Source organism: Pseudorca crassidens, chromosome 13, assembly GCF_039906515.1.
Source record: "Pseudorca crassidens isolate mPseCra1 chromosome 13, mPseCra1.hap1, whole genome shotgun sequence".
NCBI classification, from domain to species: Eukaryota; Metazoa; Chordata; class Mammalia; order Artiodactyla; family Delphinidae; genus Pseudorca; species Pseudorca crassidens.
In genome coordinates this window covers 82634327-82649550 of record NC_090308.1, presented here as the reverse complement: position 1 = coordinate 82649550, position 15224 = coordinate 82634327, and the positions used below count along the sequence as shown (strand labels likewise).

The 15224-nt window shown below is 36.1% G+C and overlaps 1 protein-coding gene across 3 annotated transcripts in view; it reads left to right on the top strand.

The window, feature by feature from the left end:
• The window catches only part of ADGRB3 (adhesion G protein-coupled receptor B3), a 799670-nt gene that overhangs the window by 645190 nt on the left and 139256 nt on the right, over nucleotides 1–15224 (top strand). For all 3 annotated transcript variants that reach the window (XM_067702875.1, XM_067702873.1, XM_067702874.1), the window contains 3 exons: nucleotides 2855–2981; nucleotides 4578–4681; nucleotides 9153–9255. In XM_067702875.1, the coding sequence (XP_067558976.1) occupies nucleotides 2855–2981; nucleotides 4578–4681; nucleotides 9153–9255 (334 nt within the window). The remainder of the gene's footprint in view (nucleotides 1–2854; nucleotides 2982–4577; nucleotides 4682–9152; nucleotides 9256–15224) is intronic.

Sequence of the window (15224 nt, the reverse complement as noted above, 5' to 3'; positions counted from 1 at the left end):
TGAAATCAGTCAGACACATGTACCGTGCTTTCGAAGAATTTTGTACAGTAAGAATAGCTATGAAATGTGTGAAAATACAGGTGACATATACTATAGTTTTTGTAATAGTAGTGACATGTATGCTAGTGATTTTAAAAACTAATTTATAAGAGTTTTATCTGGTTTTAAAATATCAAGAGGTTTTATGAAACAATTTAAAATTTGGCATCAGATGGCATCACACTTATTACTCAGCTCTTGCAAGCAACCAAATATAGAAGTTGGAAGTTACCTCCTCACCTTTCAAAATGTTCACTCCTACTCATCTGATCATATTCTGGTGTTCTGTTATCAGATGCATTATTTTGTGTTTTATAACTTGCATTAAACTGGGGAGAGCACATCAAGCTGTACTCAGTCACTCATAATATTTTCCATTAGTTTCATCAGGTAAAGTCAACAAAGGGATAATAATTCCTAAGAAAGGTAAGGAGAAAAGTTATGTAAGCCTCAGGAAGGTACCCATCAAAAGGGGCCCAGTGAGATCAGAAACATTTCATGCTTGGCGGGGGAATGAAAGATTGAAACATGGAGACCAGTGTCACTTACTTCCCAGTTTTGCCTGGGGCTGGGCCAGGTCAGCACTGCAATCTTTGTACAGAGCAGAGTAAATTGACCTACTTTTCTGAAGATGTCATATAAAATTTGCATGATCTTCAGAGTCTAGCAACGTTATATTGAACATAGACTTTACATCTGATAGCCAAAGGTTAATAATACTAACATTTTCTTGAGTAAACAAACTTTCATTACCTAGATATAAATATATCACTTTGTCTCATGAGGTCTTATTTGCAGTAAACTTTTTTCCTTGTAAGACTTTGAATTAGTTTATTGGTCATAGCCACATAATATGAAAAGTGTAGGTACTGGACTCCATCTTGAAAGCACAAATAGTGCATTAAAGTAAAGCTGTCATACAGGATTAATAATGCAATGTTGTGTTTTAAAACATGTCAGATTTTCTTAAATGTATCTTTCTTCTTTAAACTTTAATCAGCTGAGATAAATGTTTTTTATTTGGCCTTAACTCTTTGTCACAAGACAATAAGAGACAGGCAGCCAATGAAATAAATTGAAGTGCTGCTCTGGTTAGGTAGAATTGGAATTTAATACTGTTGCAGTTGGTTGAGATATAACTGAAATATATATATATATATATATATATATATAATTTTGCATGGTTGTATGACATCATGAGAAAGAAAAGAGACCTACCAAATTTTTAATTGGCTAATACTTAGAAGTATTGGGGTGAACTTAGGTATAACGTTTTTGTACCTCTCCCCAAATATAGTCTATTCCTTTTTAAAAGAAGTTGTAATTAAGAGTATTTTGAGTCGTGCATATTAGTGATATCAAATCAATATTTAAATCAAATTAATGAATATTAAAAAGATATTGCATCTAAATCCCAAAAAGGGATAGTGTAAATTATACTCTACAGCTCAACTTGGAAGTCCAGCTGTCACAGTGAAACCTCTGTCATTGAAATAGCTCAGAAATAGACTGCATTCATATTTAACCCAATAGCTTTAGGCATTCAGAGATATGGAGTAGATGAAATAAAAAGTACCATATCAAAATTAACACCAAGCCATGTGTTATCCTTCTGGAGCTTTAGAGTGATTTTTAACATAGATAGTAATTGGGTTTGAAATTTAAGCACACACATACACACAGGTTTGCTACTTTGAGAGTTCCGTGCCTGGGGGAGGGGAGGTGACAATTGGTGCATTCAGTATATAACACGTGTAATGATAATAAAGTTGATTGGTTGAACTCTATAGCTTTTTTTTTTTCTTTTCTTCCTCTTCCTGTAGAGTAGTTCAGCCGGGGGGTGGAAGGATTCTCCCCCATCTTCACCCCCCACTAAGAAGGCGTAGGTTGATACCATTTTTATTGTTCTGCTGGGGTGGGAAAGAAACCATATGCTTTAGAATTTTGAATGGCTACACCAAAGGGAAGATTGAAGCAGGCCCTCTTTCCCCATTCCTACCGGACTTTGAGGTGGGGTTATTCTTCTAAATGTTCTGGCAGTCTTGTGGTTAGCTTAATGCTTCCACCCCGGGGCAGAGAGGTGGGTGAGGGGAAGAAATGTCAAGGGCTTCAGAGGAGCTTGGGCTGAGTGAAGTGTGGAGTGGGAAGCTGATGTCTGAAACCCACCACTCCCCTGGATATCAGGCAAAGGCAATGAGAGTCGGAACCAGCTGATGCCGCTGCTGCTGCTTCCCATTTCCAGGGTGAAATTTTCACAGCAGCTAATTCTAAAGGGAGGAAAAATCCCTAACCAACAGAGAAGATTCTATATCACCCAACACAAGCTATCTAACCTTTTAGGTAGGCTTTTCAGAGAAATCCTCGGTTTAAAAGTCAGCGTTCACGATCCAAAAATACGGGACGGGAATCAGAGCTGGTATGCAATGTGAAAAGCCTCTTTACACTCTATGAGTGTTTGAAACGATCCGATGAGCATAGGAAGTGGCTGCCAACGCTCTGGCGGCTGCTCGTGCCGCCGCCGCCGCCGTTCCTCGCAGAGGGCTGGACAGAGCCAGTCCCGGTTTCAGCACCTCCGGCGCTGGACAGCTCTCTGCACGCCGTACCGCCGCCCGCCTGCTTTCTCCAAACACTCTCGCTTTGCATTACTGGAGATGCATCTAAATTACGTCCTGTTCAACAACAAGTAGATTTTTTTTTCCCCCTGTACGGGAATTACAGTAGACGGTTCTCTCAATTAAATTGCATTTTCTTCATTACGGATTTGGCAGTCAGGCGTATTTATCCCGATCTCCCCCCCACCCCCCACCCTCTACAGGAACGAGTCTTTGGGAACCTGGTCCACCCAGGGATGTAAAACTGTGCTTACCGATGCATCCCATACGAAATGCTTATGTGATCGTCTCTCTACCTTCGCCATTTTGGCTCAGCAACCTAGAGAAATAGTAAGTAACAAAGGGAAAACACGGCTTTAATGCAAAGGCAGGGACATTGTGGAGAGTGTTTCTCCAGGGAACTGCATTTTAAATGGGGAAATGGAAAATGTTGCAGGGTGGCAAAATTGGGTTCGTCTCCTCCTTAGCTACAGTAGCTTGGTGAAATGAATTCTAGTTGGTGTGCTATAACTAAATTCTACTCAATTTTATGTCTTCTAACTTGAAATTTCTGCAGTATAGTTTTGAGGATGTACTCCAATCATATTGCTAATATGCTGCAAACTTTCAAATAAAAATACTTGTCAGCTTAACCTTTATTTTAGAACTCTAAAGCTGTTCTGGGGAATTTGTGAGGTTACTGTTGGTAGTAGAATGAAGACCTCAGACACTATAGCCAAACACATTGCATATCTGCATTGGATATTTTCAGTACAGGTTTTCTGGGGTGTCCTTGGATATTTATTTTTTTAATTAAATGAAATTTTTATGAAAGCAGAGACTGTCAGAAACTGTAAAATCATTCCTTAGAAGTATATAGGTTTGTAAAACTAGTTTCTGAAACAGACAGTTGTATAAACTGTCTGAAAGAAAAAATAACATCTTCATCAAATGTACTTTGAAAAATTATTTCAGAAATTGAAGTGGTGAAAAATAATTATTAAGAAAAATGTGACTTTCTGTCTAAATCTGGCCTAAATATGCATCACTCTTTTTCCTTATTTTGATAGCCAAAAATGCCTATAAAATTGATTGTGCATATCTAAGATTTGGAACACACTTGATCTTAAAGTGTATTTCTTTAAACTTCCAATACTAAAAATATGAAAAACAGCAGATTTTATTAGTTAGTACCATGTTAGTGTCTAAAGAAAGAAATCTCTTTGATCTTTATATATGTTTTAAAAGATATAAGACTTATTTTTCAAGGTCAAGTATTTAGAGACTAATATTGACATTGTGAAGATTATCTCTATATATTTTGTTCACAGAAAAAATATCACAAATATATTCTAAGGTCTTACACTTGAAATTTGATTTTCTTCTATATTCTTAGAGGCCAAGCTAGTGAAATTAAATGAGAGAATACTTGACTTAGAACAAAGTTGTCAAAAGTCAGAAAGTTTGAAAAATTTTCAATATCTAGGTACCAGATTTGGATAACATAATGGGAGGATCAAAGTAAATTTCAACAAAATACATTTTGTGAAATAACTGAACTGTAGTTAGTTGAAGAAAAATAAATACTGCTTCAAATTTCAACTAGATGAAATTTAACATGTTAATGTTGACCAAGTTGTAGCTTCAGTTATTTATTTTAGAAAGCTGTAAGTGGGTATATGCCACAATCAAGCATTGAAAACTCTTAAGGCCTTCATTACTTCACAGTGGGAGAGAGGGAGTAGCTAGAATTAGTCATTTTAGAGGTTGAGAATATGTGAACAGAGTGGTTACTGGATAATTATCTGGTTACTATAACAACTATATTGGCTATTTTTGAGTGTTAGGATAGTTTTGTTGAGTTTAGAAGTTATTTTAATTTATTTTAAAAATTCTCTCTCTCTCTTTTTTTTTTTTTTTTTTTTGCTTCTTTTGTTTAATTTACAGATCATGGAATCCTCTAGTACACCTTCAGTTACCCTAATTGTAGGCAGTGGCCTTTCTTGCTTGGCCTTGATCACCCTAGCCGTTGTCTATGCAGCATTATGGAGGTATGTAGTCAATTAATACACTAGAAATGGAATGTTCTGTTATTCAGAGTTAAATCAAGGAATATAATAACTATTATATGTCTCATGTTTTCTTAATTTACTGAAAGAAGTACTTTGAAAACAGGATTATAATTGCTGTGACTGAGCTATAATAAATGAGCTCAATAATACTAAATAAGTGTTTACTTAATTTTCTTGTCTGTATTTTCCTACAATGGGAAAGTAAACAAAACACACACACACACACACACACACACACACACACACACTTTTCTTCCCAATTCAAATGATGGTAGCCTTCAACAAGTTGCTTACCCCAAGCATGGTACTCTTAATACCCCAAGTTCAGTCTATGTGTTGTTTATATTTATCCCAACTGTTTTTGAGCTTGAGAATTTAATGATACAGTCAAATTAATTTCTCTGTTATAGAAATATGGTCTCCAAATGCTTAAGTTTTAAACATATGCTTTCTGTGTGTCTCAATGTGTAAAGTCTTCTATAATATTAATGCATTAATATAATACCATAAAGCTTTAGAAAAGACTTCTCAGCTGAATGTTTCCACTAAGTCAGATTTTGACAAACTGATTTTAAAAAGTCATAAAAATACATAAACAAGGGAAAGTGATTGAAAAATACTGTTCTATAATATGTGAAATTATATCTGTTTGACATTGTATGAAAATGTAGTAGTTCTCTAAGATTTGTTCTTGTTCTGTTAATGAGAATTAGACCTGTGAAGTTTATTATGTCTACTGACATATTGATAACTAGTATATAACTAAACTTCCCAATAAATTTTCAAATGTTAAACATTTTTATATCCATTCTGATTACTTTAAAATGTTCTAAAAACAGTTACCATATTAGCAAATAAATAATTATGTATTATTTCCTGAATATTTGAAATATTAAAATTGCAAAGGTAGCCAGGCCTAGTATTTTACTTATCTTTTACTGAGGATAGAAAACAATTTCATTGAGGGCTTCCCTGGTGGCGCACTGGTTGAGAGTCCGCCTGCCAATACAGTGGATACGGGTTCGTGCCCCGGTCCGGGAAAATCCCACATGCCGCGGAGCGGCTAGGCCCGTGAGCCATGGCCGCTGAGCCTGCGCGTCCGGAGCCTGTGCTCCGCAACGGGAGAGGCCACAACAGTGAGAGGCCCGCGTATCGCAAAAAAAAAAAAAAAAAAAAATTTCATTGAAAAATTAATTACAATTTAATAAGGAAAGATCATTTGATTTAACATCCTTTTTTAAAAAATAAAAATCATTGTTCTCCATTATATTTTTTACTCTTTTGAGGACAAAAATTAATTGTCCAGAATATTATATTGTCAAAGATATTAAGATTTTCATGCTTCATACAGAAACAAAATATGTACACATTCTTGATCCATTGATACAGATACGTAATAGAGGTCCTGCCTTCCCATGCAGGGTAGTGAAATACCAAATGAGGGAATCTGATAATATATGGCCAGTCTCATGAAATGAAAGAAATGTTTGTTCTAGGCATGGCATTGTCGACAGTAGAATCCAGGGTTCAGGGCTCAGTCAAGCAGGCATTGTCCTGGTAATACAAGAGCAAGACAGACAAAGGCTGGGAAGAGACTTTCTCTCCCACAATTGCCTGAATGGTATTTCTCAGGAAATGAGGCAGTGTTTATGGGCCAGGATACTAGGTAATAGTATCACAATTCATCAATGGCATCATAAGTCATACTCACTGAAGTGTTCAGAACCAAGTTCCATTTCTCAGTACTTAGGGTTCAGCCACCAATTACACCTCTTCACGCCTCAATACATATGGCTAACGCTAGCACAAACACTGCTAGTATAAATGATATATAAAAGTTATCAAAGAAGTACAGGATTATTTAGTCTGTAGGGAAGTTTGCTGTAATCCAGAAAATCCAGGAAAATCACCTATTGCAATAGCTTTCTAGGAATTACCACCTGAAAGTATCTATCCAAACTTGACATGAAACTGAGAAGTTTAGAAGACAGTACTAAGAAACAATATAAATTTGAATTCCTAACCGTTAGTGGCCATCAACTCATTGTCTACAGGTAGAAGAATTGAAGTAATATTAATAATTTGATAGAAGTTTCAAGATTCATAAACTATTAAGTGAATCTTGTAGCATGACGAATTCAATGCATTTTCTAAACATGAAATTTACCTAGTAACATTCCTGTATGATAATACTCATGTCAGGATCTTACTGCTTTTTTTTTTCTAATTAAAAGGTTTAGTGTTTTTTTTTTTTTTTTGCTTTTCTAATGATGTGTAAAATGTGTGAACATCAGAATTATTTTATATATAATATACCACTTTGAAATTTGCTGATGTCTCATGTAGCTCATTAGAAATATTCATCAAAAAATGAATCCATTGTTACGTTCTCTCCATCTACAGATATGTTCTGTAGAATTACGTTGTTACATCACAGAGCAACTGAGCATGTCTTTTAATCCATGTATTGAAATGATGCATTCACAAATTTTGTTTAAAACATAAAGCATATTTATGAAATGTTTTGAAAGTTGAGACATTTTATAGCAATTTTTAAGGTAATAATGTCACAATGTTAATGAAAATGAAAACATCTAAAGACTCTTCAGGGTGGTCAGTCTAGGTCTTCATTACCATGATTTTTCTATTTACTGAGCAAATGATATCGATGAAAGCCTTTCAGTAATGTCATCTGTGTACTTGTGCTGTCATGGAAGCCTTTAATATCACATAAAGGGTCAACTGTGTGCAGCCCTTAAATGTTTTAATGATACATCCCCAACCAAAAAAAAAGAAACAACTTAATATTTGATGTTTTCAGCATCCCAGTGTGTGGTTTATTATATTTTTAGATACGGATGATGCAGGGACAAGATTAAGCCACTCTGGAGGCCATTTTTTATTGAGGGTCCACCTAGGTTCATTCTATGTTTGTTCTGTGAAGAAAGGAAGATTCTTTTATATTAAAAATTTTCTTTGTATATTTTATTATTACTCTTGTTTTTGTTTTGCTTTCTTTTCTGAAACATGTGATGGAATGTAGGACCTCTGCCTAAATATTCCTCACAAACAGAGAGTAAGAACTTTGATAGATTTTTACCTTCCAAAGAGTGCCTCCAGATCTCTGGCACCCCCATGGAACACTGCACAGGGAAGCCCACACTGTGGGCTGTGGACAGTGAGTTCATGTTCTAACACAAATTGAACAGTCTCAAATACACAGCACGAACAAATATGTCTTTTTGTTACTGTCACTCAGTGATTTACCACAGGGTACAGTAAAGCAAGATAGCTGCTACCCTTTTAGGGTAAACACCTGGTAGAACATTTGATTCTGAGCAGTTTTCTCCATGGCTTACATTCTTTTTTTTTTTTTTTTTAATTGCTTTACAATGGTGTGTCAGTTTCTGCTTTATAACAAAGCGAATCAGTTATACATATACATATGTTCCCATATCTCTTCCCTCTTGCGTCTCCCTCCCTCCCACCCTCCCTATCCCCCCCCCAAGGTGGTCACAAACCACCCAGCTGACCTCCCTGTGCTATGCAGCTGCTTCCCACTAGCTGTCTATTTTACATTTGGTAGTGTATATATGTCCATGCCACTCTCTCACTTCGTCCCAGCTCACCCTTCCCCCTCCCCACATCCTCAAGTCCATTCTCTAGTAGGTCTGTGTTTTTATTCCCATCTTAACCCTAGGCTTACATTCTTGATGTGCTTAAAAATTATATGACAGACTGTATATAAATACTTCTTCATACGGGTAAAATATGGCAGGCTCCAACTAATTTTCCAGCCTAATGATGAATTATCATTTGTGGATTCGATTAGATTTCAGCAGTAAAGATTCATTTTCTTTTTTCTTGTTTTGGAACAATTATTCAGGAAAAGAAAAACCTAAAGAGTAACAGCCTAACTATATAAAAATACTTGAGCGAGTGAAGTGGTGGGTGCAAATTGTTCATGGCTTCATGAGAGTAAAGGCATCTTCCTCGTAAATAAGGGGGATATTTCAGAATCTGTGTGGGGTTTTTCTTTTTGGTTTTCAGTTTCTACTGGTTGATGTAAATGATAATAATTAGCATATTACAGATACACAAATAGGAAGGTAATGATACTAACTGATACCATCCTAAGAAATTTTATACTTCTAGTAAAGAATGTTATGGTGATAACAGATGTGCAATTAAGCTTCTGTCAGAAGTGCCATGTTGTCCACACTAATGTCTAAAGAAAAATAAATTTAAGGTCTCTTGGATATTATATGTCACTATAAAATTGGGTCTCTAAGAATAATCTTCCTTAAAAACAACTTTTTAAATATTTTTTTCTCATGTAAAGGCTTCATGTTAGTGTCTTTTTCTGGATGAATTCCACCAATTTGCATAATAGAGAATTTCTCATCTTTCCGCTGAATTTTAAAGTTGGACACTTTCTCTCTCTGGCTAGGTACATACGCTCTGAGAGGTCCATAATTCTGATTAACTTCTGCCTGTCTATCATCTCATCCAACATCCTCATCCTGGTTGGACAGACTCAGACACATAATAAGGTATGACTGGTGATTATTCTGCTTCTCTTTCTGCGTTTATGTTGTGACATAAAGTTGGCTATTGATAATCTATATGTTTATTCTTGATAAAATAGGGAACTTCTGATGAAATTATTTTTAAAAATAAAAATATTTTATTTGTTTCTGAATAAAAGTATTGGTGATTCCAGTCAAGAAATACATTCCCTTGGCTTAATTTCTTGGGGATTGAGAGGCTGTTTATAATAGTAAACATATGTGTTTATTAAACATTATGTCAAAGCTCTATGAGTTCAAAGCCTTGGAACATCAAAAGCACAAATTTTAATTCATTATCCTAATTGTAATAGAATTTCCTGTGTTTTGATCTAATTTATTAACATACTGATTCCTAAAATTCAACTATAAATTGCTAACTAGTGTAACATAGCTGTTGAAAAATCCGCCAAAAAACTTATTTTAGACAATAACCAAAGACAGTATTAGGAGGAAGTGACTCTAGATTTTATGCTTTTCAGAAAGTTTTATTAGGCAGAAAGTATTTTGATACTTAAACAGTTTTGTAGTTCTTTAACTGTGTAACACTTTCAGCAAATGTAAAATATATGACTTGAGTTGAATGACCATGTTTTTTGAGAAATGACTGTCAGTCTTTTTGCTAAATGACTCTGAAATACATACCAAGAAACCCATAATAGAAATCTTAAATTAACTTACCCCAACCTCAAAGGAATTCTGTTAAAAAATGCTTTGATAATATTTGCTGGTCAGTTTGGGCCTGTTCTTTTCTTAATTTTTTTCCAAATACTAAAGTCAATAATTGAACTTCTTCCCTATAAGCTATCATTTTTAGAACATCCAATGCACTTTTCAGTAGGTACTTTCGCTATATTAGATATTTGTAAGACATGCATCAACATCAAAGATTATGGATAGTTTGTTTATTTTGCTAACTTACACTCCTAAGAATCTGATTCCTACCCAAAGAATACAATTTGGGGTCTAGAGAGGTCTGGGAAACTGCTTAGGTGATTCTGATGAAGATTTTGTCTTGACCCATATTACCCTAGGACTGTGGGGAGGGGGTGGAGGGGGGATAAGCGGAAGGTCACTAACCATGAAGGACAAAAGCAAAAAAGGGAACACCAATAAGAGCCCAATAAGGAGCCTTGTGGAAGTAAAAAGCACTTTCACCTTTCACGTATCTGAATGTTTAGTTCTTTTCCCATTTCTTTCCTGTGTCTTCTTAAAAAAAGGTGAGACAAAGTAAAGTCTATTAAAATATATTTCAGGGCCACCTTCTGACTATTTAACCTAAATTTAACAAGAAATTCATGGGAAAAAGAAAGTCAGAGGAAGAAAGGAGAAAGACCACAGTGAGGGAGATGCAGTTGGAATTGGGAGGGGAAAAAGAAGTGTGCAGAGTAACCAGCAGAGGGGAAATGGATGGGGGTAGGCGCAACCAAGCTGGGAAGGGAAGGAAAGGGCTGGGGATGAAGGAGGGGAGACACCCCATGAGCCCTGAGCAGTGAAGAATCCCTCATCTCACCCCTGTCCTCGCTGTTCACCTGGCAGGACCTCAGATCCCTTAGGAATGCTCCTTCACTTGTTCATACCTGGTCACAATTCTTTAACTGTTTGTCCTTGAACCTCCGTGCAAAGAAGAAGAGCTTTCCTCTGAAGTAGAAATCACTTACTGGGTCTGGGAACCAGAAAAATTCAGGCTAGAGTTAGCTTGAGCTGGTAGCTTGTTTTGTTTTGTTTTTTTCCACCAAAGTCTCCGTGTCATTTTTTACCCTCCAAACACTCTTGAGTTATGTCCCTCATTAGAATATGGAAAACATCATTGTCTTCAGTAGGAAATATGCTTTTAAAACTGCTTTATGCTGTCTGGCAAAGTTTTTACAAGTTCTGAGCCAAATGGTCAAATAGTAGAATTTTCCACAAGGTTTACCACATATTTTAGTGGTTGTTGTGTATTTCTGTTGGATCATTGCTGTTCGATAGAAATACACTCTAGGCCACAAATGCCAGCTATGTATGTAATAGTGACAGTTTGGTAGCCACATTAAAATAAGTAAAAATAAACAAGCAAAATCAATTTTAATAATATATTTAACTCAGTATATCCAAAAGATGACCATCTTAACATATAAGTAATATTTTTAAATGTTAATACAATGTTTTAAAGTTTTTTAAAATAAAGTCTTCAGAATCTGGTGTGTGTTTTATACTTATAATACATCACAGTTTGGGCCAAGCGCATTTCAAGTGCTCAGTGGCTACATGTACCAAGTGACTACCATGTTGTGTAGGTCTAAATGGTAATGATACTTAGAGACTAAAGAAGTTTTGAGAAATTACATTCTGCTTGCTCATTTTTGCTTTTCCAGGTTCTCAATATCCTGCTGTTTTTTTTTTAAAATTAAAATGTCTGCTAGATATCTATGAATATTATGAGCATCAAAGGCAAGATAAGACAAGTCTAGTTTTACATTTCATTTCTGATTATGAAGCATGGCCGGCATGGGCTTGGTTTAAAAAAATAAAAGGTCAGTTTAGTTCTGTTTCTGCAGAATAGATTCTATATGGTTTTGGGATCCTGGTGGTTCTGTTCCAGATAGACTGTGCTGATTTCTGCTGCTACACTGTGATGCGTGTGGGGAGGAGTGGGGGATAGGTGGTAGTGATGATAAAGAAAATGAAAAATTATTGTTTTTCTCTCATGCTACGTTAACTTTGCTTTACTAGCTCTGAGTAGATGATCTTGCAAGCCTAGGACAATCCACTATGGAGTGACTAGGAGAGAAAAATACAACACAGTAGGATTTTATTCTTAGTCTCTCTCAACAATATCAGGTTTCCAGAGGAAATAATCGTATATTTTATTACGATACATGTGCTGAATTCAATTAAATTGACCTCACTTCATTTTAAATATATGTGAAATAGCAGTATGTGAAAAGCCATACCTGCTTCACTGTTTGGAGGATTAATGATGTCTCAAAAAAAAAAAAAAGAGAGAGAAAAAAATATGAAAATGTATTATCCGTATAAACTCATGATCTGTATAAACTCCAGGACAGTATTTTAAAAAGGTAAAATATTATCAGTGGGTACAGTATATTTTTTAGGGTGTGTGTAGGATCCCTTCGCTGCTGTGGGCATTTTGTAATTGATCAAATTCCTATCTTTGATTTCCCTGGTAAATTTTGATTGATGCTTTACCATTCCCCACTTGGAAAAATGGAAGCATCTGAGAGGGCTTCTTTTTTTATATCTATAAATTTATTTATTTATTTTTGGCTGTGTTGGCACTTCATTTCTGTGCGAGGGCTTTCTCTAGTTGCGGCGAGCAGGGGCCACTCTTCACGGCGGTGCGCGGGCCTCTCACTGTCGCAGCCTTCTCTTGTTGCGGAGAACAGGCTCCAGACGCGCAAGCTCAGTAGCTGTGGCGCACGGGCTTAGTTGCTCCGCGGCATGTGGGATCTTTCCAGACCAGGGCTCGAGCCCGTGTCCCCTCCATTGGCAGGCAGATTGAGAGGGCTTCTTGAGGAATAGGTTCTTTGGTACTGCCTCTGAGAGTTGTCATGGCTAGTTTGTGTGAAAACTGGTATTTGATACTGAAGTCCAGAATGGTTTTGAAGTGTCAGACTGGGATCTTTCTCCAAATTGCTTGTTGAAATATAATTGATTCAATTATCTCACTACTGAGTATCTCTGCTTTCTTTTGAGTTGGGATAGAAACAAGCTGAAATGACCCATTGTTTAAAATATGATGTATTCAAATCTTTGAACTATAGATTCAATTGCTGGTAGCAGAGAAAGGAATCAAATCCATTTCTTCTATCTCTTCTTAAAATGCAGTTATAAAATGTAATTATAACTGACTTCATTATATTTCAAGCTATAAAATTTCATTGCCCTTTGATTTCTCTGTGTATTTTAAATTTCAACCACGATGTTCCTTTATCACTTGAATGTTGTTTATTTTTAGAATTTCCTTTGTACCTTAAAGTATGCAAATGGTTTTTGTTGAGGCATATATTCAGAGAATAGTTTTCTTAATCACAAAAATATATATTTACCTTCTTCTAAAACACTTTGAGATGATTTATCATATTAACCATTTTATAACATTCTTTTTAACTGATGGAAGTCAAATTTGGTAAAACAGTTGGATATATATATATATTTTTTGGTTAGATAATGGTGGACACCCAAGAAGATTCTGAGAGAGAACTTCTCCCTATAACCTTACTACCAGGTTATAATGAAAGGAAGCCAAGTCTAGATTCAATCAGACAGTGTGATATTTATTAGATAAACATTTATTAGCAAATCAAGAGCAAAACCTGTTCTGTAAACTCAATGAAACTATAGGTCTCTGTCATTTTAGATATTTTAACCATGACCACACCTTGTATGCAACATTCTCTTCAGGTGAACATAGCAATACTCTAGAGACAGACTTCTGTGCCTTCAATCAGCATCTTTCAATCAGAAATCCTCCTAATCGAGTGTCTGAGTACAGAATGATTGGGGGTAAAACTATGGGCCTCATTTCTATGAAGTACAGGATATAAGCTTCAATGGAATCGTCCACGCAGTCTATTTAGACTAAGAAGTGTTTAACTATATTAGCTCATCTACATATCTTTCAACGCCTTTGTTTTCACCAAGGGAACCCATAATAATTGACTAGGCACTAGTTCATCAATAAAGATCAATCTCCTCTAGTCAGTTTGATAATAATTGAAGTGTTGATTGTGGATACATCTACCTAAACCCAAAGACTTTCAGTTGACCCTGCAAGACTCTGGGGTATGACCCTTTCAAATACAATGCCAGCTGACTGCCTTGTTCTGTGCATTCCTGGACAGCTCCTAGGATTAAAGGTTAAACTAACTGGCACATATATATCAATAGTATCATACTGAGAATACCAAAGTGTTATAAAATAAATTATAGACATCCTGAATAGACATCCTTATTTTGAAAAAGAATAACTAAATGTGAGAGGGCAAAGTTAGACCCTAACTTTAGTCCCAGGAAACCTACAAGACCTAGCAAAAGTCCTCATTGACAAATCAAGGAAGCTTCCCAAATTATTTCAGATGTGCAGACATTTCCTTATCACTCTTCAGAAAGAATTTCTCTCATAATTCTTTATGTATGGACCACTGAATTACATAATAGGCCTGTGTCTTTTCATTCAGTCTTGCAAAAAATATAAAAACTCTGTGTTGGAGCACTTTTTAAAAGTCACATAATCTACAAAGTTTACTTACTACATCCGGCGCTTATTTATCCTTTATCAAGTGTTGTTATGTTTTTTATTATTATTATTATTTATTTATTTATTTTTGGCTGTGTTCGGTCTTCATTTCTGTGCGAGGGCTTTCTCTAGTTGCAGCAAGTGGGAGCCACTCTTCATCGCGGTGCGCGGGCCTCTCACTATCGCGGCCTCTCTTGTTGTGGGCACAGGCTCCAGATGCGCAGGCTCAGTAGCTGTGGCTCACGGGCCTAGTTGCTCCACAGCATGTGGGATCCTCCCAGACCAGGGCTCGAACCCATGTCCCCTGCATTGGCAGGCAGATTCTCAACCACTGCGCCACCAGGGAAGCCCCATGTTGTTATGTTTTTGTTATGTAGTTTGCCTAGAGATAATTAGTAAAGATAGGCCAAACTAGAAGGCTGTGGTTATTCTAATGGAAGATGTTTTTGTGTTGTCAGAATTGTGTTTTTTTTTTTAAATAAAATCTTGAATTTTAATACTTTAATTAGGTGAAGAACTCTCTAATTCACTTATTTCTCCCATGACTTCCTTTTGCGAGAGACTGAGATTCTCCACACATTTATCAATACTTCCATGCCTGGCCTCTGAGTCTATACGTGTTCAGTTTCTGAGGAGGAATACTGAGTATGTGCTTTCAGCCACCCAGTCTGTCCATTCTGATACCACCTGAAACCGTCTGCTCTTCTCTTGA